Raw genomic sequence first — 22635 nt, 5'->3', positions numbered from 1 at the left:
TCATCTAGTCTTGTAGGCTATTGAAATTCTCAGTCAGAGAAAGCGAAAAAATTGACATGGGCAGTAGTGAAGGAACTTGCTGGCACATGCCACCTGGTGGTGGAGTTGAAATAATGAACAAATTCACAAGATGGACTTTTTAACTAATTCCGGGGTAGTTGAGGATCAGAATTTGTCTAGTTTTGAATTTTTTAGTTTTATTTGTTCTGAAAACGGTAGTATTGTCAACCATCTCGTGTCTGCTTTGTAACAAGGTGATTTAGTACTACGTCATGAGAGCTGAGCAGCCTGCCATCTTATTTAGAACTACTTTAGAAACATGGCATATTTAGGAGATTATGTTCCAGACTGGTCCTGCCATCACCCATCTCATAATAGTGATGTGAGAAAAAGCACTATACACTGAGTATACTACATATTAGGATCAGCTTCCTAATATTAAGTATTAAAAATAATTAAAACAGCAGTGTTGCAGTTCTTGACACAAACCGGTGCACCTGGCACCTACCAGACCTCGTTCACAGACACTTCGATCTTCTGTCTTGTCCATTCTCCCTCTGAATGGCACACATACACAATCCATGTCTCAAGGCTTAAAAATCCTTCTATAACCTGTCTCCTCCTCTTCATCTACGCTGATTGAAGTGGATTTAACAGGTGACATCAATAAGGGATCATAGCTTTCACCTGGATTCACCTGGTCAGTCTATGTCATGGAAAGATCAGGTGTTCCTAATGTTTTGTATACTCAGTGTATGCTGCCACAGTGCCTATCATCACCACCAGAGGGCAGTCTCTTCCCATGTAATGGTGTAGTAGTCAATGGGTGGAGTACACTGTCCCTGAGTCTGTGCTGTTATCACTCATAGTCTGAGAATGGTATACGGATGTCGACTTTCTAAATCTCAACCTGACCTACCTTTTTTTTCTGTTCCTGTGTATGTAATGTTAAGATCAATTTGTTTAAGCTGCTATTTCAGACTCTGCTAGGCTACACACACAGGTCTGTAATTGGTACCAATGAGGAACATGTTTATCCGGTGCAACACCTGTGCAACATGAAAGGCTTGTCTTGTCTTATCTCCTTCCGCAAGGGGAGATCAGTGGGCTATTGTTTATATAGAGCAGCGCATGCTACTGGTTCGAGCTGAGCTTACAGTTTTACATGTGATGTTTCTTCTATGAGCAGCAGACTCTGCTTAGCTGACCAGACCCATGTCATTTCCTTTATCAGCACCCAGATAAAGGTGAGGGACCTGGGATCTGTTTCTACTAAACGGACCAGAGACCGGGTGCACATTGCTTGTTGTGTAGAAACATGACATAACCACCATGGGGCCCTTACTGTGTGTGAGACTGTGTGTGAGACTGTGTGTGTGAGACCATGACCAGCTTCCCTGGTTTCAATAGGAGGTTTCAATAGGAGGTTTCAATAGGAGGCCCCTATTGAGGATTCTTTGATCTTCCATGTTGACGGAGAAACAGTCCCTCAATGACTTGGACCATGTTCCATAACACATCTGGAGGTTCACATTCACTCACAACATCCTGTACTAATACTATGGTACCTCAATGCATCCTCTCTTAGCACACTGGCTATATAAGTTCAAAGACGTGTGGTGTGTCACAGGATTGCGTGTGTCACAGAATTGAAATGAAAGCGAAGAGGAGAGAGGACTTTTTCTTCTTCTTTTTTTCCTCTCCTCTCCAGATCTTACATGATCTTTGGCTGGAAACAGATGGCGTTAACAGATGTGATCCTGCCCAACATCTCCAGAGTGGCGAGTGGCGTACTCGGTGGCGTACTCGGTTCTACACCCACTGTCACAGAGTAGATCAGTGGGTGTAGAATCCAAACACGAAAACACAGATTCCACAGATACTCTAGCTCTGCTCTAGCTCTGGCCATCAGACCTGTTATTACTCTAACTCTGCAGCCCTTCTCTCCACCCCTCCACCCCATCTTCACTATCTTTTTATCTCTCTTTCCCACTCTCTCTTTCACTCTGTGTCCCTCTTCTCTTCATCCGTCTCTCTCTTCTACCTCCAGTGTTTCAGGACACTGTGCTGTAAAGGACCACCCTCTCCCAGACCAGAGTATGACCTGGTGTGTATTGGACTCACAGGCTCGGGGAAGACCAGTCTACTGTCCAGACTCTGCAGTGAAGCCACAGGCAACATCGGGCCAACTACGGGTGAGACTCGCTTCACCAGAAGAAATCACTTTTCAAGTCCAAATGCTGTTTACACAGTTAGGCCTATATCACTTTTTTTTTTTGCAGTACAGCGTTCAAGTATACCATGCACTGAAACATTTAAGCTTCATTAGTTAAGTGGTGAGCCTTCAGACATTTTCCCTACCTGCTGAAAGAACAGAATTATAAGCCTTTCACAACTCATACATGTGCTTTAGGCCTACATGTGTTGAAGACGTGCTGAATACCTTTCTCTTGCCTCTTATTAAGCAAGGTCTGCCATATCTCTGTGTGAAGCTTTACATGTCATTCTGTTTTCTAGGTTTTAGCATCAAAGCTGTTCCATTCCAGAATGCCATTCTAAACGTGAAGGAACTCGGAGGTAATTCCTTCACTTATTTTTGTTCATGATGGAAACACATTGTTCAAGTTGTTGGGGTACTCAAGTTTTCTAGTTCAGTGGGCAAAACGATTTTGAAAAGTATTGGGTCGTTTTGTTGGACAAGTATAGATGGGACTTCCTCCGTTTCAAAAAGTTTTCTCCCATTCCGTGCTAACTGAACATAACCCTGGCTATACACACTCCAGCAATATCAGAATATCCCCATATACAGTTGAAGTCGGAAGTTTACGTACACCTTAGCCAAATACATTTAAACTCCGTTTTTCACAATTCCTGACATTTAATCAGAGTAAAAATTCCCTGTCTTAGGTCAGTTAGGATCACCACTTTATTTTAAGAATGTGAAATGTCAGAATAATAGTAGAGTGAAAGATTTATTTCAGCTTTTATTTCTTTCATCACATTCCCAGTGGGTCAGAAGTTTACATACACTCAATTTGTATATGGTAGCATTCCCTTTAAATTGTTTAACTTGGGTCAAATGTTTCAGTTAGCCTTCCACAAGCTTCCCACAATAAATTGGGTGAATTTTGGCCCATTCCTCCTGACAGAGCTGGTGTAACTGAGTCAGGTTTGTAGGCCTCCTTGCTCGCACACGCTTTTTCAGTTCTGCCCACACATTTTCTATAGGTTTGAGGTCAGGGCTTTGTGATGGCCACTCCAATACCTTGACTTTGTTGTCCTGAAGCCATTTTGCCACAACTTTGGAAGTATGCTTGGGGTCATTGTCCATTTGGAAGACCCATTGGCGACCAAGCTTTAACTTCCTGACTGATGTCTTGAGATGTTGCTTCAATATATCCACATAATTTTCCTGCCTCGTGATGCCATCTATTTTGTGAAGTGCATCAGTCCCTCCTGCAGCAAAGCACCCCCACAACATGATGCTGCCATCCCCGTGCTTCACGGTTGGGATGGTGTTCTTCGGCTTGCAGGCCTCCCCCTTTTTCCTCCAAGCATAACGATGGTCATTATGGCCAAACAGTTCTATTTTTGTTTCATCAGACCAGAGGAAATTTCTCCAAAAAGTACGATATTTGTCCCCATGTGCAGTTGCAAACCGTAGTCTGGCTTATTTTATGGCAGTTTTGGAGCAGTGGCTTCTTCCTTGCTGAGCGGCCTTTCAGGTTATGTCAATATAGGATACTTTTGTAACCGTTTCCTCCAGCATCTTCACAAGGTCCTTTGCTGCTGTTCTGGGATTGATTTGCACTTTTCGCACCAAATTACGTTCATCTCTAGTAGACAGAATGCGTCTCCTTCCTGAGCGGTATGATGACTGCGTGGTCCCATGGTGTTTATACTTGCGTACTATTGTTTGTACAGATGAACGTGGTACCTTCAGGCGTTTGGAAATTGCTCCCAAGGATGAACCAGACTTGTGGAGGTCTACAATTGTTTTTCTGAGGTCTTGGCTGATTTCTATTGATTTTCCCATGATGTCAAGCCAAGAGGCACTGAGTTTGAAGGTAGGCCTTGCAATACATCCACAGGTACACCTCCAATTGACTCAAATTATGTCAATTAGCCTAACAGAAGCTTCTAAAGCCATGACATAATTTTCTGGAATTTTCCAAACTGTTTAAAGGCACAGTCAACTTAGTGTATGTAAACTTCTGACCCACTGGAATTGTGGGTAGATGTCCTAACCGACTTGCCAAAACTATAGTTTGTTTACAAGAAATTTGTGGAGCGGTTGAAAAATTAGTTTTAATGACTCCAACCTAAGTGTATATAAACTTCCGACTTCAACTGTATACAAACCCCAAAGGCATCTAAAACAATGTTAATACATTTTTCCTTGGCTAGCTGAATGTTAGAGTCCCCTAAGATAGTAAATGTTATTGAGACCTTGAATGACACACATCCTGCATAGAGATGAGTCATCGTTATCTCTCCACTTTGATGCAGAAAGCAACGTGTCGGATAGACACGACACGCAAATGAAGTAGCTAACACGTTCACTAAAATGTCACTCGCCCACTGGGTGTGCAACTGTGTGGGTCAGAGAGGCAGTAAAGTGTAAGTCCTTTCTGTGTTTGTTTGTATGTGTGTGTGGGGAGTGGGCCACATGACATCATTGGTGCGGACAGGGACTCTCCCTTAGTTCCAGACAGGGTTCCCCTAGCTGCTGTTCTGAATCCACGTCCCAAATACCACCCTATTCCCTATTTAGAGCCGTACTTTTGACCAGGTAGAAAGTCATGTATTTTATTTAACCTTGATATAACTAGGCAAGTCAGTTAAGAACAATTTCTTATTTACAATGATGGCCCGGCCAAACTCGGACGACGTAGGGCCAATTGTGCGCCGCCCTATGGGACTCCCAATCACCCTATTCCCAATTTGGAAGCTACCTGAGGCTGGGAACATTCAGCCTCTCATCCGGCAGCTGGAGACCGACAGCCCAAAAAGGACTGTTACCTACATGTTGCAGGTAGTAACAGTCCATCAAGGTAACAGTCCATCAAAGTAACAGTTCATAAATTTGGAAAAAACTATCAAAGTCGCACACTTTGTAATCGGTGTATTTGGCCTACTCCAAATAATTTTTCCTGTAGGGACCAAACCGATGTTTCGAAGAAGGCATGTGCTGAAATGTTAAGGAAAAGACGCACCATAATGAATGTCTGCCGGCCGATGTCAGAGGCGGATGTGGTCGATAGGATGGTCACCTGCTGCTTTTAACCGTTCGTCGGGGGGTCTGTTTTGTCTGTTAGTTCCGTATATCGGGGGGGGGGGGGGGTGGTTCTGTTTAGTCTTTTTAGTTCCGTCACTAAATAATGAATCATTTGGTGTCTCTGGGGGTTAGGGAGACAGGACTGTGTTGTTTGAATTGAATCTGATAGGGGAGATGTTTGCAGGTCACCAGGTCATACTGGTAATGTTTCTGTTTGACTCTCTGTCTTTATCTCCCTGACAGTAGTCGTGTCTGTCTGCTAGGGATTGTAGTGTTTTTGGTTCGTCTGCCCTCTGGCTGAGATGTTTTTGGTTGGTCTCTGAGATGTTTTCGGTCTGTTCGTGGCTTTAGGAGAGATGATATGGGAGTTCAAAGCAGAGGGATTCCTCACAGCCTGTTTCCCGTCAGCGGGATGATGACATCATGCTGTGTGTGTGATCTGTCAGTCTGTGGCTGTTTCTCTATTTAATATTTGTTGATTCCTCACATCATCTCTCCACGCACACCTCTTTCCCCAAAAGAAGGTTCGAGGGGGGGACCTTCTCCTCCAATACAGTTGACAAACAGGATGTGAGGAATTGTGTAAAGACAAATTGCGATAGGGTCTTTGAGATATTGTCCGTCTACCAGGTCGGTGGATTGCACCAGGGAAGGAGTTCTCAGCTCTGATGATCGAGTGTAGACCTGATGATCTAGTGTAGACCAGATGATCTAGTGTAGACCAGATGATCTAGTGTAGACCTGATGATCTAGTGTAGACCTGATGATCTAGTGTAGACCTGATGATCTAGTGTAGACCTGATGCTCTACTGTAGACCAGATGCTCTAGTGTAGACCTGATGATCTAGTGTAGACCTGATGATCTAGTGTAGACCTGATGATCTAGTGTAGACCTGATGATCTAGTGTAGACCAGATGCTCTAGTGCAGACCATACCAGTGTATGTGTCCCACATGGTACCCTATTCCCATCAGGCTCTGGTAAAAAAAAGTAGTGCACTATGTAGTGAATACCAGCCAGCCAGTCAGTCGGTGTGTAGCAGCCAGTCAGTCAGCGTGTAGCAGCCAGTCAGTCGGCGTGTAGCAGCCAGTCAGTCGGCGTGTAGCAGCCAGCCAGTCGGCGTGTAGCAGCCAGCCAGCCAGTCGGAGTGTAGCAGCCAGCCAGCCAGTCGGAGTGTAGCAGCCAGCCAGCCAGCCGGCGTGTAGCAGCCAGCCAGCCAGCCAGTCGGCGGGAAGCAGCCAGCCAGCCAGTCAGTCGGCGTGTAGCAGCCAGTCAGTCGGCGTGTAGCAGCCAGCCAGCCGGCGTGTAGCAGCCAGCCAGCCAGCCGGCGTGTAGCAGCCAGCCAGCCAGCCAGTCGGCGGGAAGCAGCCAGCCAGCCAGCCAGTCAGTCGGCGGGAAGCAGCCAGCCAGCCAGTCAGTCGGTGGGTAGCAGCCAGCCAGCCAGTCAGTCAGTCGGTGGGTAGCAGCCAGTCAGTCGGTGGGTAGCAGCCAGTCAGTCGGTGGGTAGCAGCCAGCCAGCCAGTCGGCGTGTAGCAGCCAGCCAGCCAGCCAGTCGGCGGGTAGCAGGCAGCCAGCCAGTCGGCAAGTAGCAGCCAGCCAGCCATTCAGTCGGCGGGTAGTAGCCAGCCAGCCAGCCAGTCAGTCGGCGGGTAGTAGCCAGCCAGCCAGCCAGTCAGTCGGCGGGTAGCAGACAGCCAGCCAGTCAGTCGGCGGGTAGCAGACAGCCAGCCAGCCAGCCAGTCAGTCGGCGGGTAGCAGACAGCCAGCCAGCCAGTCAGTCGGCGCTTAGCAGCCAGCCAGCTAGCCAGTCAGTCGGCGGGTAGCAGACAGCCAGCTAGCCAGTCAGTCGGCGGGTAGCAGACAGCCAGCCAGTCAGCCAGTCGGTGGGTAGCAGCCAGCCAGTCAGCCAGTCGGTGGGTAGCAGCCAGCCAGCCAGTCAGTGGGTAGCAGCCAGTCAGCCAGTCGGTGGGTAGCAGCCAGCCAGTCAGTCGGTGGGTAGAAGCCAGCCAGTCAGTCAGTCGGTGGGTAGCAGCCAGCCAGTCAGTCAGTCGGTGGGTAGCAGCCAGCCAGTCAGTCAGTCGGTGGGTAGCAGCCAGCCAGTCAGTCGGTGGGTAGCAGCCAGCCAGTCAGTCAGTCGGTGGGTAGAAGCCAGCCAGTCAGTCAGTCGGTGGGTAGCAGCCAGCCAGTCAGTCAGTCGGTGGGTAGCAGCCAGCCAGTCAGTCAGTCGGTGGGTAGCAGCCAGCCAGTCAGTCAGTCGGTGGGTAGCAGCCAGCCAGTCAGTCGGTGGGTAGCAGCCAGCCAGTCAGTCAGTCGGTGGGTAGCAGCCAGCCAGTCAGTTAGTCGGTGGGTAGCGGCCAGCCAGCCAGCCTGTGGGTAGCGGCCAGCCTGTGGGTAGCGGCCAGCCAGTGGGTAGCGTCCAGCCAGCCAGCCAGTGGGTAGCGGCCAGCCAGCCAGCCAGTGGGTAGCGGCCAGCCAGCCAGCCAGTGGGTAGGGGCCAGCCAGCCAGCCAGCCTGTGGGTAGCGGCCAGCCTGCCAGCCAGCCTGTGGGTAGCGGCCAGCCTGCCAGCCAGCCTGTGGGGAGCGGCCAGCCTGCCAGCCAGCCTGTGGGGAGCGGCCAGCCAGCCAGCCTGTGGGTAGCAGCCAGCCAGCCAGTCAGTCGGCGTGTAGCAGCCGTCCAGCTGGAGTGTAGCAGCCGTCCAGCTGGCGTGCAGCAGCCAGCCAGTCAGTCAGTCGGTGGGTAGCAGCCAGTCAGTCGGTGGGTAGCAGCCAGCCAGCCAGTCAGTCGGTGGGTAGCAGCCAGCCAGCCAGTCGGCGTGTGGCAGACAGCCAGTCAGTCGGCGGGTAGCAGGCAGCCGGCAAGTAGCAGGCAGCCAGCCAGTCAGTCGGCGGGTAGTAGCCAGCCAGCCAGCCAGTCAGTCGGCGGGTAGTAACCAGATGCTAGCCAGTAGCAGCCGGCCAGCCAGTCAGTCGGCGGGTAGCAGCCGGCCAGCCAGTCAGTCAGTCAGTCAGTCGGCGGGTAGCAGACGGCCAGCCAGCTAGCCAGTCAGTCGGTGGGTAGCAGCCAGCCAGTCAGTGGGTGGCTCAGGCATCTGAAAATACTAATCTCACACCATGCATGATGTCATACCATTTGTGGAAAATATGGTTTCTGTTATCGTCACACGTGATTGTAATGCAATATGTTTTCTGGTAAACTGGCTTGTGGTCATGTTTTCTGTTCGTCTAAAGTTACATATATACACTGAGTAGACAAAACACCTGATCTGTCCATGACATACAGTTGAAGTCGGAAGATTACATACACTTTAGCCAAATACATTTAAACTCTGTGTTTCACAATTCCTGACATTTAATCGTAGTAAAAATTCCCTGTCTTAGGTCAGTTAGGATCACCACTTTATTTTAAGAATGTGAAATGTCAGAATAATAGTAGAGTGAATGATTTATTTCAGCTTTTATTTCTTTCATCACATTCCCAGTGGGTCAGAAGTTTACATACACTCAATTGGTATTTGGTAGCATTGCCTTTAAATTGTTTAACTTGGGTCAAACATTTCAGTTAGCCTTCCACAAGCTTCCCACAATAAGTTGGGGGAATTTTGGCCCATTCCTCCTGACAGAGCTGGTGTAACTGAGTCAGGTTTGTAGGCCTCCTTGCTCGCACATGCTTTTTCAGTTCTGCCCACACATTTTCTATAGGCTTGAGGTCAGGGCTTTGTGATGGCCACTCCAATACCTTGACTTTGTTGTCCTTAAGCCATTTTGCCACAACTTTGGAAGTTTGCTTGGGGTCAGTGTCCATTTGGAAGATCCATTTGCGACCAAGCTTTAACTTCCTGACAGATGTCTTGAGATGTTGCTTCAATATATCCACATAATTTTCCTGCCTCATGATGCCATCTATTTTGTGAAGTGCACAAGTCCCTCCTGCAGCAAAGCACCCCCACAACATGATGCTGCCACCCCTGTGCTTCATGGTTGGGATGGTGTTCTTCGGCTTGCAAGCCTCCCCCTTTTTCCTCCAAACATAACGATGGTCATTATGGCCAAACAGTCCTATTTTCGTTTTATCAGACCAGAGGACATTTCTCCAAAAAGTACAATCTTTGTCCCCATGTGCAGTTGCAAACCGTAGTCTGGCTTTTTTATGGCAGTTTGGGATCAGTGGCTTCTTCCTTGCTGAGCGGCCTTTCAGGTTATGTCGATATAGTACTCGTTTTACTGTGGATATAGATACTTTTGTTCCTGTTTCCTCCAGCATCTTCACAAGGTCCTTTGCTGTTCTGGGATTGATTTGCAATTTTCGCACCAAAGTACGTTCATCTCTAGGAGACAGAACGCGTCTCCTTGAGCGGTATGACGGCTGCGTGGCCCCTCGGTGTTTATACTTGCGTGCTATTGTTTGTACAGATGAACGTGGTACCCTAGGGCATTTGGAAATTGCTCCCAAGGATGAACCAGACTTGTGGAGGTCTCCAATTGTTTTTCTGAGGTCTTCGCTAATGTCTTTTGATTTTCCCATGACGTCAAGCCAAGAGGCACTGAGTTTGAAGGTAGGCCTTGAAATACATCCACAGGTATACCTCCAATTGACTCAAATGATGTCAATTAGCCTATCAGAAGCTTCTAAAGCCATTACATAATTTTCTGGAATTTTCCAAGCTGTTTAAAGGCACAGTCAACTTAGTGTATGTAAACTTCTGACCCACTGGAATTGTGATACAGTGAGTTATAAGTGAAATAATCTGTCTGTAAACAATTGTTGGAAAAATGACTTGTGTCATGCACAAAGTAGATGTCCTAACCGATTTGCCAAAACTATAGTTTGTTAACAAGACATTTGTGGAGTGGTTGAAAAACGAGTTTTAATGATTCCAACCTAATTGTATGTAAACTTCCGACTTCAACTGTAGACTGACCAGGTGAATCCAGGTGAAATCTATGGTCACTTATTGATGTCACTTGTTAAATTCACTTCAATCAGTGTAGATGAAGGGGCGGAGACAGAGGGATTTTTAAGCCTTGAGACAATTGAGACATGGATTGTGTATGTGTGCCATTCAGAAGGTGAATGGGCAAAACCAAACATGTAAGTGCCTTTAAACAGGGTATGGTAGTAGGTGCCTGGCGCCCCGGTTTGTGTCAAGAACTGCAACGTTGCTGGGTTTTTCACCTTCAGCAGTTTCCTATGTGTATCAAGAATGGTTCACCGGCCAAAGGACATCCAGCCAACTTGACACAACTGTGGGAAGTATTGGAAACAACATGGGCCAGCATCTCTGTGGAACACTTTTGATACCTTGTAGAGTCCGTTCCCAGACGAATTAAGGCTGTTTTGAGGGAAGGGGGGGGGGGTGTTCTTAATCTTCTGTACATGACCAAATGTATATGGACACCTGCTTGTTGAACATCTCATTCCAAAATCATGGGCCTTAATATGGAGTTAGTCCCCCCCCCCCTTGCTGCTATAACATCCTCCACTCTTCTGGGAAAGCTTTCTACTTGATGTTGGAACATTGCTGCTGGGACTTGCTTCCATTCAGCCAGAAGAGCATTATTGAAGTCGGGAACTGATGTTAGGCGATTAGGCCTGGCTCGCAGTCAGCATTCCAATTCATTCCAAAGGTGTTCGATGGAGTTGAGGATAGGGCTCTTTGCAGGGCAGTCAAGTTCTTCCACACCGATATCGACAAACCATTACTGTCTGGACCTCGCTTTGTGCAAGGGGGCATTGTCATGATGAAACGGCAAAGGGCCTTCCCCAAACTGTTGCCACGAAGTTGGAAGCACAGTATCATCTAGAATGTCATTGTATGCTGTAACATTAAAATGTCCCTTAACTGGAACTAAGGGGCCTAGCCCGGTGTTTCCACTTCACAATAACAGCACTTACAGTTGACCGGGGCAGTTCAAGCAGGGAAAAAATTTGACGAACTGACTATGACGGTGCCACGTTGAAAGTCACTCTCTTCAGTAAGGCCATTCTCCTGTCAATGTTCTATGGCGATTGCATGGCTGTGTGCTCGATTTTATACACGTCAGCAACGGGTGTGACTGAAATAGCCAAATCCACTAATTTGAAGGGGTGTCCACATAGTTTTGTACATACGAACAGTACCAGTCAAAAGTTTGGACACACCTACTCATTCAAGGGTTTTTCTTTATTTTTTCTACTTTGAAAAATAACAAATATATTTGGTTTGTTTAACACTTTTTTTGGTTACTCCATGATTCCATATGTGTTATTTCATAGTTTTGATGTCTTCACTATTATTCTACAATGTAAAAAATAAAGAAAAACCCTTGAATGAGTAGGTGTGTCCAAACTGAAACTGTACGTACATACATCTGTATATAAATAGAGCGGGAGATGAACACACACAATAGCCAGTGGTCTTATATGAGTGTATGGGAGCCTTGCTGATGTCCTAATAGCCTGTAAAACACCCCTCAGCAAGATTACGTTTGAACATTGGTTTCAACATTGTTTCTCAGGCCACGGTAGTGATGGATAGCCAAGCTCTTATGCTTGGCAGATTTTTCAGCATCTGTTCTTGAGCAATAGATTCATCTTGATAATACGGTCTAGTTAAGACTTAACTTCCTACCCCTCCTCTAACCCCCATTCCCCCCCACACAATTATTTGAGGTGTTTTGATACGTAATAGTTCATCTGTAAGCTGTTTCAGCTCATACTCCCACGCAATATTACTCAATTTCTTGAGCAGGCATATTGGTCAAGTTGGGGGATGGAGTTTTTAATGGATTCTCAGAGAGAGTAGTAGGCTAATCGTCTGTAAACACTTGTAATGAGAGGCGGAGTCAGCCATAAACACGCCTGGATCGTGTTCATTAGGGCAAAATGTTTTAAAGCGCTTTGCAATGGAACATTAAAACAAGCGTTTCTTGTTGGACAAGTCCAGGTAGCCCCTCCCTGTTTTGTCTGTTTTCTTCCGTTTGATTCCCTAATGAATAACACCCTAATGAGAGATGTCGGTGGGCGTGGTTAAATTACAGTCAGGTCCACTTTTCCTATAGCCCCAGAGATGGAAGAGTTAAACCATGGCCTCTTTCTCTTTTAGATTTCAGAAAAATAAGTGGTTGTTTTTCCAGCCACACTCAGTGAGAGTAATTTAACAATGCGGGTCCTGATAATGGACCTTATTCCTACGAGGTTGTGGTTCTATTCCCCCTCTCTGTCACTCACTCTAACCAAAGCCATGCCCTGCCTGGTGAGTCTTTTGTACCCCCAAATTGTTGTGCAGAAAAGGAACCATATGTTCATTGTAAAAGAAAGTTCATTTGAACTGTGCTGTAGAGTGGCTCTCATAGGGAACTGCTTTAATGTGCTCTGAGTTGTTTCTCCTTTAAAGATAATCTTTGGCTGCGTCCCAAATTGCACCCTATTCCCTTTTTTATAGTGCACTACTTTTGACCCAGGATGCGATAGGGGTTTGGCCAAAAGTAGTGCACTATACAGGGGATAGTGTTCCATTTGGGATGCAAACTTTTTTGTGTTGAACACACTTCATTTAGACAGACATGTAATTTCCCCACCGGCCCCCAGCGCAACAGAGCAGGAGGCTAAAAGTTGGCAGTCCTGAGGTCTTAAAAACACAATGCGCTATCCACAAAGATCTTATGAAAGGAGGGTAGAAGCATTTGGAAAATGTTCTCCAGACGTATTCCAATTGAAACAATGTTGAAATTCAAAGCATTTTTTCCCTCTTTCTTGCTGGAGGTCTCTGTTGCTCATAGGTATCCATTTTATTTGCTGGATTATCAACCTACAATTGAATTATGTAGAACGAGCCTCTTGAAGCTAACGTTTAAAAAACAGTTTGGTTTTGACTGGCACTAGAGTATTGTAATAGCTTGTGACAGTGTGTTATAATTTGAAATCATACTGGAGCCAGTGCCAAGAGAACATGTGTGTGTGTGTGTTTTCATATTATGTGTGTGCTTGTCTGTGTATAGCATGTGTGGGGGCCTGTCTATCAATTGAAGGAGCTGATTTAATTGAGGTATTTGAACTGGTGGTACTACTAATTGTGTGGGGCGTCAGTGTGCATGTGTTTGTGTGTGCGTGCGCGCGTCTGTCCGTTTGTGTGTGTGTGAGCATCCATCCCTGTGCTCATGCGCACAGCCGTCTGTCTTTTTCTCCAGGAGCAGACTCGATAAAGAAGTACTGGTCGCGGTACTACCAGGGTTCCCAGGGAGTGGTGTTCATCCTGGACAGCGCCTCCACAGACGAGGACCTGGAGATGGCCCGCACTGAGCTCCACTCTGCCCTGCAGCACCCCCAGCTCTGCACCCTGCCCTTCCTCATACTGGCCAACCACCAGGACAAACCTGCTGCTCGCACTACACAGGAGGTAGGCCGACCGCACGCACACACATACTAGTGATGCGTGGGTTGACTCATGTTTTTTAACCACTAGGCTACCTGCCGCCCCTGGCACTAATGTGCGGTTATATCCGCTGTGCGAGCGGGTTTAGGGTCATGAAATGTTGTGTGGATGAAGGGCGGGCAGGTTGAATAAAGACAAAACCAATGCATAACAAATCCATGTGCAATTCAAATCGATAGGCTACATTGAGGTTTTTCTTTCATTATTTTTTTCTGCCATTGGTGTGTTAGCCTAAACTTTAGGTCCTAACTGTACAACTGCCAAATGTTTTGGGAACAGGGAGGGCCAGAACAGCCTAATGTTTGGGAAAGATGTTATGTGTGATGATTTTGAGGCGCTATACAAATTCAACAGTCACAAGACTGTAACTTCAAATATGGCATGTCAAGGGAACTGTACTGTTCAGATGGGTTAAATGGAATAGTAACTGAAATCTGGACACTGACTGTAGGTCTATAACCTCTCACATACCCTTAATGTTAACTCTTGCAGAATTTAAGCATTTCTTGCAGCAAGATGATACACCAAATGTACATTTTGACTCGAACAGGAGTGGAGAAATAATATTTATTTCTTTCAGCATGTTGAGAGAATGAATGCGTGGTTAGGGAAGGTGAAATCTTTATCAGCATCATAAATGCTGATTTATATTTCAACCACATAAAATATGCGTCCAAGCCGAACTGAAATGTTGTGAAAAACATGTTGGGTTGTTTTCACAGATTTTAATTCCCTTAGAACTGGTCAAAATTATGTCATTTGGAAATGTTCCATGGAGTTATTGCATTTTCTACCCGGTCCCTAAATGTTTTCACTGTGCCAGAGAAGCAGAGATGAAAGAGAACTTTACCGATGTTAACTAGATTTTCACTTTCACACATATATAGCGGGGCGGTTGCGGATGGGTTGTTGACAATTGCCGGCGGGTGAACAGCTGACCCGTGCAACACACACACACCTGCTGCACACGCCGTACAGGAGATAATTAACAATGATGGCTATAAATGCTATAGATAATGGCATAATACTTGTAATATAATGTATATCTATGGCAAACGATAGACTAGTGTCCTGTCCAGGGGGTGTACTTGTACATCAAGCTACCTCACGCTACAGAAACAGGAGATGGGCTCTTGCCCTATGGGCTGTTCTGTCTCAGACAAGGCAATGTATGGTAACAACGCAACACTGACATACAAACTAACACCAACCCTGGGCCTGGGGATGTAGCTTCACACTCAAGTAGACCAATTATGGTAACATAACACTCAGACACTGGCCTCTTTACGCACATCCTTTCCCACCTTTTGAATCCAAATCGACAAGGAATGCTGAACACCATATCCAGCAGGCTAAATTGTACACATGACGTCTCAACTATGTTTTCTTTGGTTGAGTCACGTAACCAGATTGCAATCGGGTAAAGACGTCTTCCCTATACAACCAGTACACAACCTGCCTATGGGGTGATGAAAGACACGATAATGACAACGTCACTCCAACCAGTTCTGCCTGCTGGGTAAAGGCCAATAGACAGACACCATTTAGAGCACTAACTTACCCGAGCTGCACTAACATCTGTTTGAGAAGAGCTTCTATAACCAAATTGCAATCAGATAAAGACAATCTAATCATACAATCGGTATAGGTCACTCTGACCATGAGGTCACCCTGACCATGAAGCCATCCCTATCTCAGCGGATCAGACTCGTCATGGATACCACACCAGATTTGTTTTCAGGTTAGCCGTGCTCATGCGAACTAAACCTATTGAAGCAGCTGTCTGTTAACCTGCCTATTTTAAACAGACGATAAATGATAATTGCATTAGAACCTCGGCTGCGGCCAGGGGCTGGCTTTGGTCTTGCTGTGTTTTAGTTTCAGCATCAAATAGGATTTAGTCATGTAGCTACGTGTTAGTTTGCAAACACTCCTGTATGTGAAACCTGTGTAGTCCATTTATAACAAGAGTCGTAATGGATGTGGATTTGCATCAAACCACTTCCTTTCTGACTCACACTCTCTCCTACCTTTCCTGTCTCTTCACTGTCCGATCCCAATAACCCCCCCCCCCCCCCCCCCTCATATTGACCTGAGCTAAAATCTAATCAAACCAACAATACAATTTCTGGCCCAAGTTGTAAACAGGATGTACATTCCTTGTTTATATGTCTAGCAGTCATTTCCTGTCTCTCACATGACACCCTATTCCCTATATAGCCCAGTGGGCTCTGGTCAAAAGTAGTGCACTATATAGGGAATAGGGCTCTGGTCAAAAGTAGTGCACAATATAGGGGATAGGGCTCTGGTCTAAAGTAGTGCACTATATAGGGAATAGGATGCCATTTAGGACATATCCCCTGTCTGTCTCAGTCACTCATCTCTCATTTTGTTTTAATGGATTCACTTTAGCAGCTTTCACTCAAAGGACTGTATGAGACTGGGATGGGAACATTGTATTCCTGACCTGCAGCCTGCCTCAACCCCCTAACCAGACCTTCAGCCTGTCTCAACCCCCTAACCAGACCTTCAGCCTGTCTCAACCCCCTAACCAGACCTTCAGCCTGTCTCAACCCCCTAACCAGACCTTCAGCCTGTCTCAACCCCCTAACCAGACCTTCAGCCTGTCTCAACCCCCTAACCAGACCTTCAGCCTGTCTCAACCCCCTAACCAGACCTTCAGCCTGTCTCAACCCCCTAACCAGACCTTCAGCCTGTCTCAACCCCCTAACCAGACCTTCAGCCTGTCTCAACCCCCTAACCAGACCTTCAGCCTGTCTCAACCCCCTAACCAGACCTTCAGCCTGTCTCAACCCCCTAACCAGACCTTCAGCCTGTCTCAACCCCCTAACCAGACCTTCAGCTTGTCTCAACCCCCTAACCAGACCTTCAGCCTGTCTCAACCCCCTAACCAGAGGTGCAGCCTGTCTCAACCCCCTAACCAGAGGTGCAGATGTTTTCTGTCATCTTTAACACCAGGCTATCTTTAACATGTTCTTTGCCATAATGTACTTTTTCTCAGTGTCATTTTTCTGAGGCTTGGGTGGAAGTAGATCAAGTTTGAATGAAATGTAGTCTTGGTGTATAGTGTGAGGAGTGTTGAAATTCCTAATGTGTGTGCTTGCGGCATATGTGAACGTGTGTGGTTATGTGTATGTGCGCACTGCAGTCCACGGTGAAATGGGTTTGTATCAAGCTGGGGCTGTAGAAGGCTCCAGGGTGGAAGGGAAAGCCCAGTGCTCTAATGACCTGGAGAGTTTCACTCCACCTCCCAATACACTCGTGTGTGTGTGTGTGTGTGTGTGTGTGTATACTTTGTGTGTGTGTATACTTTGTGTGTGTGTGTGTGTATACTTTGTGTGTGTGTGTGTATACTCTGTGTGTGTGTGTATACTCTGTGTGTGTGTGTGTGTGTATACCCTGTGTGTGTGTATACCCTGTGTGTGTGTATACTCTGTGTGTGTGTGTGTGTGTGTATACTCTGTGTGTGTGTATACTCTGTGTGTGTATACTCTGTGTGTGTGTATACTCTGTGTTATGGCAAGAACAGCTCAAATAAGCAAAGACAAACAGCAGTCCATCATTACTTTAAGACATGAAGGTCAGTCAATCCGGAATATTTCAAGGTCTTTGAAAGTTTCTTCAAGTGCAGTCACAAAAACCATCAAGCACAATGATGAACCTGGCTCTCATGAGGACCACCATAGGAAAGGAAGATCCAGAGTTTCCTCTGCTGCAGAGGATACATTCATTAGAGTTAACTGCAACTCAGATCGCAGCCCAAATAAATGCTTCAAGTAACAAACACATCTCAACATCAACTGTTCACAGGAGACTGCGTGAATCAGGCCTTTGGTCGAATTGCTGCAAAGACACCACTACTAAAGGACACGATTAAGAAGAAGAGACTTGCTTGGGCCAAGAAACACGGGCAATGGACATTAGACCAGTGGAAATCTGTCCTGAGTCCAAATGTGAGATTTTGAGTTCTAATCGCCATGTCTTTGTGAGACGCAGAGTAGGTGAACGGATGATCGCCGCATGTGGGGTTCCCACCGTGAAGCATGGAGGAGGAGGTGTGGGGGGGGCTTTGCCGTTGACACTGTCAGTGATTTATTTAGAATTCAGGCACACTTAACCTGCTTGGCTACCACAGCATTCTGCAGCATTACATGCCATCTGGTTTGTGCTTATTGGGACTATCGTTTGTTTTTCAACAGGAGAATGACCCAACACACCTCTAGGCTGTGTTAGGGCTATTTGATCAAAAAGAGTGATGGAGTGCTGCATCAGATGACCTGGCCTCCACAATCACCCGACCACAACCCAATTGAGATGGTTTGGGATGAGTCAGACCGCAGAGTGAAGGAAAAATAACCAACAAGTGTTCAGCATGTGGGAACTCCCTCAAGACTGTTGGAAATTAATTCCTCATGAAGTGTGCTAAGAGTGTGCAAAGCTGTCATCAAGGCAAAGGGTGGCTACTTTGAAAAATCTCAATATATTTTGATTTGTTTAACACTTTTTACTACATGGTTACTACATGACTCCATGTTATTTCATAGTTTTGATGTCTTCACTATTATTCTACAATGTAGAAAATAGCAAACATAAAGAAAAACCCTTGAATGTGTCCAAACTTTTGACTGTGTGTGTGTGTGTGTGTGTACACTGCTGTTCAAATGTTTGGGGTCACTTAGAAATGTCCTTGTTTTTGAAAGAAAAGCATTTTTTTTGTCCATTTAAAATAACATCAAATTGATCTGAAATACAGTGTAGACATTGTTAATGTTGTAACTGACTATTGTAGCTGGAAATGAATGATTTTTAATGGAATATATACGTACATAGGCGTACACAGGACCATTATCAGCAAAGATCACTCCTGTGTTCCAATGGCACGTTGTGTTAGCTAATCCAAGTTCATTATTTTAAAAGGCTAATTGATCATTAGAAAACCCTTTTGCAATTATGATAGCACAGCTGAAAACTGTTGTTCTGATTTAAAGAAGCAATAAAACTGGCCTCTTTAGACTAGTTGAGCATGTGGTGCATCAGCATTTGTGGGTTTGATTACAGGCTCAAAATGGTCAGAAACAAATAACTTTCTTCTGAAACTCATCAGTCTATTCTTGTTCTGAGAAATGAAGGCTATTCCATGCGAGAAATTGCCAAGAAACTGAAGATCTCGTACAACGCTGTGTACTACTACCCTTCACAGAACAGAGTAAACTATCTCTAACCAGAATAGAAAGTGGGAGTGGGAGGCCCCGGTGCACAACTGAGCAAGAGGACAAGTACATTAGTGTCTAGTTTGAGAAACAGATGCCTCACAAATCCTCAACTGGCAGCTTCATTAAGTAGTACCCGTAAAACACCTAGGGGGTGTGTGGGTGGGTGTGCGCGCGCACCACAATAGACTTTCTCTGGATGTTGTTTGACTCCGATTGTCTCAGATCAGCTGTACCACCCTGCAGGAGGACGTTGTGCATAACACATGTATGAAACTCAATTCACCCGTTGTACCATTCCCGTGGGGTGATACTTGTCTTCCAAGATACTCCCCTCAAATATTTCACCTTCGCAACTTTTCATCTTCGCTAGGGCAATATTGGATGGAGTATCCTGAGTACATGTCTACATTAGAAGCAGATTGTGTGTGTACTGGCAGTATAGTATTGTTTTGTGTAGCGCTGCTGTGGCTGCCTGACAAGCAAGGCATGCACTTCATTGAATTATGGTCCTCTGGTAGACTTTTGTAACTAGATTTGTTGTAGGGGGACATTCGTTCAGTATTAGAGGTCAAATGAGCTTGAGTAAGCTCTCTTTCACTCCCTGTCTTTGGGATCTGCTCTTGGAATGTCCAAGCTCATAACAGTTTGATGACCAGTAGTTATGGATGGGGGGGCTGTAGGTTAAGCTATAGTGGGGTTCACACAGTCCAGGGTCTCCATCTCTATCAGGCAGGAGATGGAGCCCAGGGCCGGTTGCGTTAAACATCTTATGGGTTTTCCTTAATGTGAAATTATTCCTGATGGTAAATCCTTACCGAAGGGGGTTGAATAGAGCCCTTCAAACATTTTCCTTAGGTGAGGGCATACTTAAGGAGTTTTACTGTAGTTTGAAGGCATGTATTGCAGAAGAGTCTCTGGTTACCATGGAGATGACCTGATTGACTGACAACGTCTCATCAGAGATCTAGAGTCGATGTCCGTGCCCCCTCGGATATCTAATTATCATCAAACAACAATCCCCATAAAAAGCATTCAATGCTTCTCAATCCACTGCATCTGCCGACATCGCACTTCCGCATCTGCTGTGAAAGGTGGCAGAGCTAGAGCAGTTTGTCAGACCATGAGACATCCCGAAATCGATCTTCTCACAAAATTGTCTGTAGCGTCCGAACATTTCTTTATTTTAAAATGATCCTTTAAATTAGTACTACTACACTAAACAAAAATATAACATGCAACAATTTTAAAGATTTTACTTAATTACAGTTCATACAAGGAAATCAGTCAATTAAAAATAAATTGATTAGGTCCTAATCTATGGATTTCACATGACTGGGAATACAGATGTGCATCTGGTCAGTTACTTAAAAAAAAAAGGTGAGGCCGTGGATCAGAAAAGCAGTCAGTGTCTGGTGTGACCTCCATTTGCCTCATGCAGGCCGATCTCCTACGCATAGAGTTGATCAGGCTGTTGATTGTGGCTTGTGGAATTTTGTTCCACTCCTCTTCAATGGCTGTGTGAAGTTGCTGGATATTGGTGGGAACTGGAACATCGTACACGTCGTTTGAGAGCGTGAGTATGTGAGTATGCAGGCCGTGGAAGAACTGGAATATGTTCCGAGATTAATCCAATGGCATTGAGGAGTTTACCACATCAGTCACCGGTTTCATTAATAAGTACATTGACGACGTCGTCCCCACAGTGACCGTACGTACATATCCCAACCAGAAACCAAGGAGCGGGACACTAATCCAGACGCTTATAAGAACTCCCGCTATGCTCTCCGACAAACCATCAAATAGGCAAAGCATCAACTAAGAACCAAGATTGAATCCTACTACACCGGCTGTGACGCTCGTCGGAGGTGACAGGGCTTGCAAACTATCATGGATTACAAAGGGAAACCCAGATGTGAGCTGTCCAGTGACGCGAGCCTACCAGACGAATGAAATACCTAATATGTTTGCTTCGAGGCTAGCAACACTAAACCATGCATGAGAGCACCAGCTGTTCCGGACGACTGCATGATCACACTCTCCGTAGCTGATGTGAATAAGTCCTTTAAACAGGTTAACATTTACAAAGCGGATTACCAGGACGCATACTTGGACCATCTGGCAAGTGTTTTTACCTCTCCCTGACCCAATCTGTCATACCTACATGTTTCAAGCAGACCACCATAGTCCCTGTGCCCAAGAATGCCAAGGTAACCTGTCAAAATGACTATCGTCCTGTAGCACTCACATCTGTAGCCATGAAATGCTTTGAAAGGCTGGTCATGGCTTATATCAACACCATCATCCCAGACACTCTGGACCCACTCCAATTCGCACACTGCCCTTTCCCACCAGGACAAAAGGAGCACCCCGAAGTGGTGAGGGTAGGCAACAACACATCTGCCATACTGACGCTTAAAATGGGGACCTCTCAGGGGTGCGTGCTTAGTCCCTTCCTATACTCCCTGTTTACCCATAACTGTGTGGCCGCTCACGACTCCAACACCACCATAAAGTTAGCAGACAACACAACTGTGGTAGGCCTGATCACAGATGACGATGAGACAGCCCACAGGGAGGAGGTCAGAGACCTGGCAGTGTGGTGCCAGGACAACAACCCCTCCCTCAACATCAGCAAAACAAAGGAGCTGATCCACATCGACAGGGCTGTAGTGGAGCAGGTCGAGAGCTTCAAGTTCCTTGGTGTCGACATCACTAAGGAATTATCATGGTCCACACTAGAGGTCGACCGAGTAATCGGAATGGCCGATTAATCGGGGCCGATTTCAAGCTTTCATAACAATCAGAAATCGGTATTTTTGGGCGCCAATTTGCCTTTTTTTTTTACACCTTTATTTAATCTTTATTTAACTAGGCAAGTCAGTTAAAAACACATTCTTATTTTCAATGACGGCCTAGGAACGTTCTGCCTCGTTTAGGGGCAGAACGACAGATTTTTAACCTTGTCAGCTCGGGGGATCCAATCTTGCATTGATTACATTGCACTCCACGAGGAGCCTGCCTGTCAGCGAATGCAGTAAGCTAAGGTAAGTTGCTAGCTAGCATTAAACTTATCTTATAAAAAACAATCAATCAATGACTGTCATTGCTCCAATGTGTACTTAACCATAAACATCAATGCCTTTCTTAAAATCAATACACAAGTATATATTTTTAAACCTGCATATTTAGCTAAAAGAAATCCAGGTTAGCAGGCAATATTAACCAGGTGAAATTGTGTCATTTCTCTTGCGTTCATTGCACGCAGAGTCAGGGTATATGCAACAGTTTGGGCCGCCTGGCTCTTTGCGAACTAATTTGCCAGAACTTTACGTAATTATGACAACATTGAAGGTTGTGCAATGTAACAGGAATATTTAGACTCATGGATGACATCCGTTAGATAAAATACGGAACGGAATAAACGTTTTGTTTTCGAGGTGATAGTTTCCTGATTAGTCAAAGGTATATGGTTTAGAGAGAAATAGTCGACGCGTTATAATTCCTGTAATAACTTGCGGCTGAATTTAAAAGGGGTTCCTTCGTTATTTTACCGTTCATGTCTTCCATAGAGAATGTCTTGATCTACTTCAAATAAGGACTGTGTTTCGTGCAGGCTTAAACCGCCTCGACGTTTTGATACCCGTGTAAATCTCACTAGGATAAGGTAACGTTTGTCAACATATTTTCATAAATCCACTCGACAATTTTTTTT

The 22635-nt window shown here is 45.7% G+C and overlaps 1 protein-coding gene across 1 annotated transcript in view; it reads left to right on the top strand.

Annotated features, from left to right (window-relative positions):
* Positions 1-22635, top strand: part of LOC139537888 (ADP-ribosylation factor-like protein 15) — a 68443-nt gene that overhangs the window by 18928 nt on the left and 26880 nt on the right. The window contains exons 2-4 of the mRNA XM_071339769.1: positions 2051-2195; positions 2518-2577; positions 13445-13653. Coding sequence (XP_071195870.1) covers positions 2051-2195; positions 2518-2577; positions 13445-13653 — 414 coding nt within the window. The remainder of the gene's footprint in view (positions 1-2050; positions 2196-2517; positions 2578-13444; positions 13654-22635) is intronic.

This window comes from Salvelinus alpinus, chromosome 1 (assembly GCF_045679555.1).
Source record: "Salvelinus alpinus chromosome 1, SLU_Salpinus.1, whole genome shotgun sequence".
In the NCBI taxonomy this organism is placed as follows: Eukaryota; Metazoa; Chordata; class Actinopteri; order Salmoniformes; family Salmonidae; genus Salvelinus; species Salvelinus alpinus.
The sequence above is the reverse complement of the archived record's forward strand: the minus strand, read 5'-3'. Positions and strand labels throughout refer to the sequence as shown.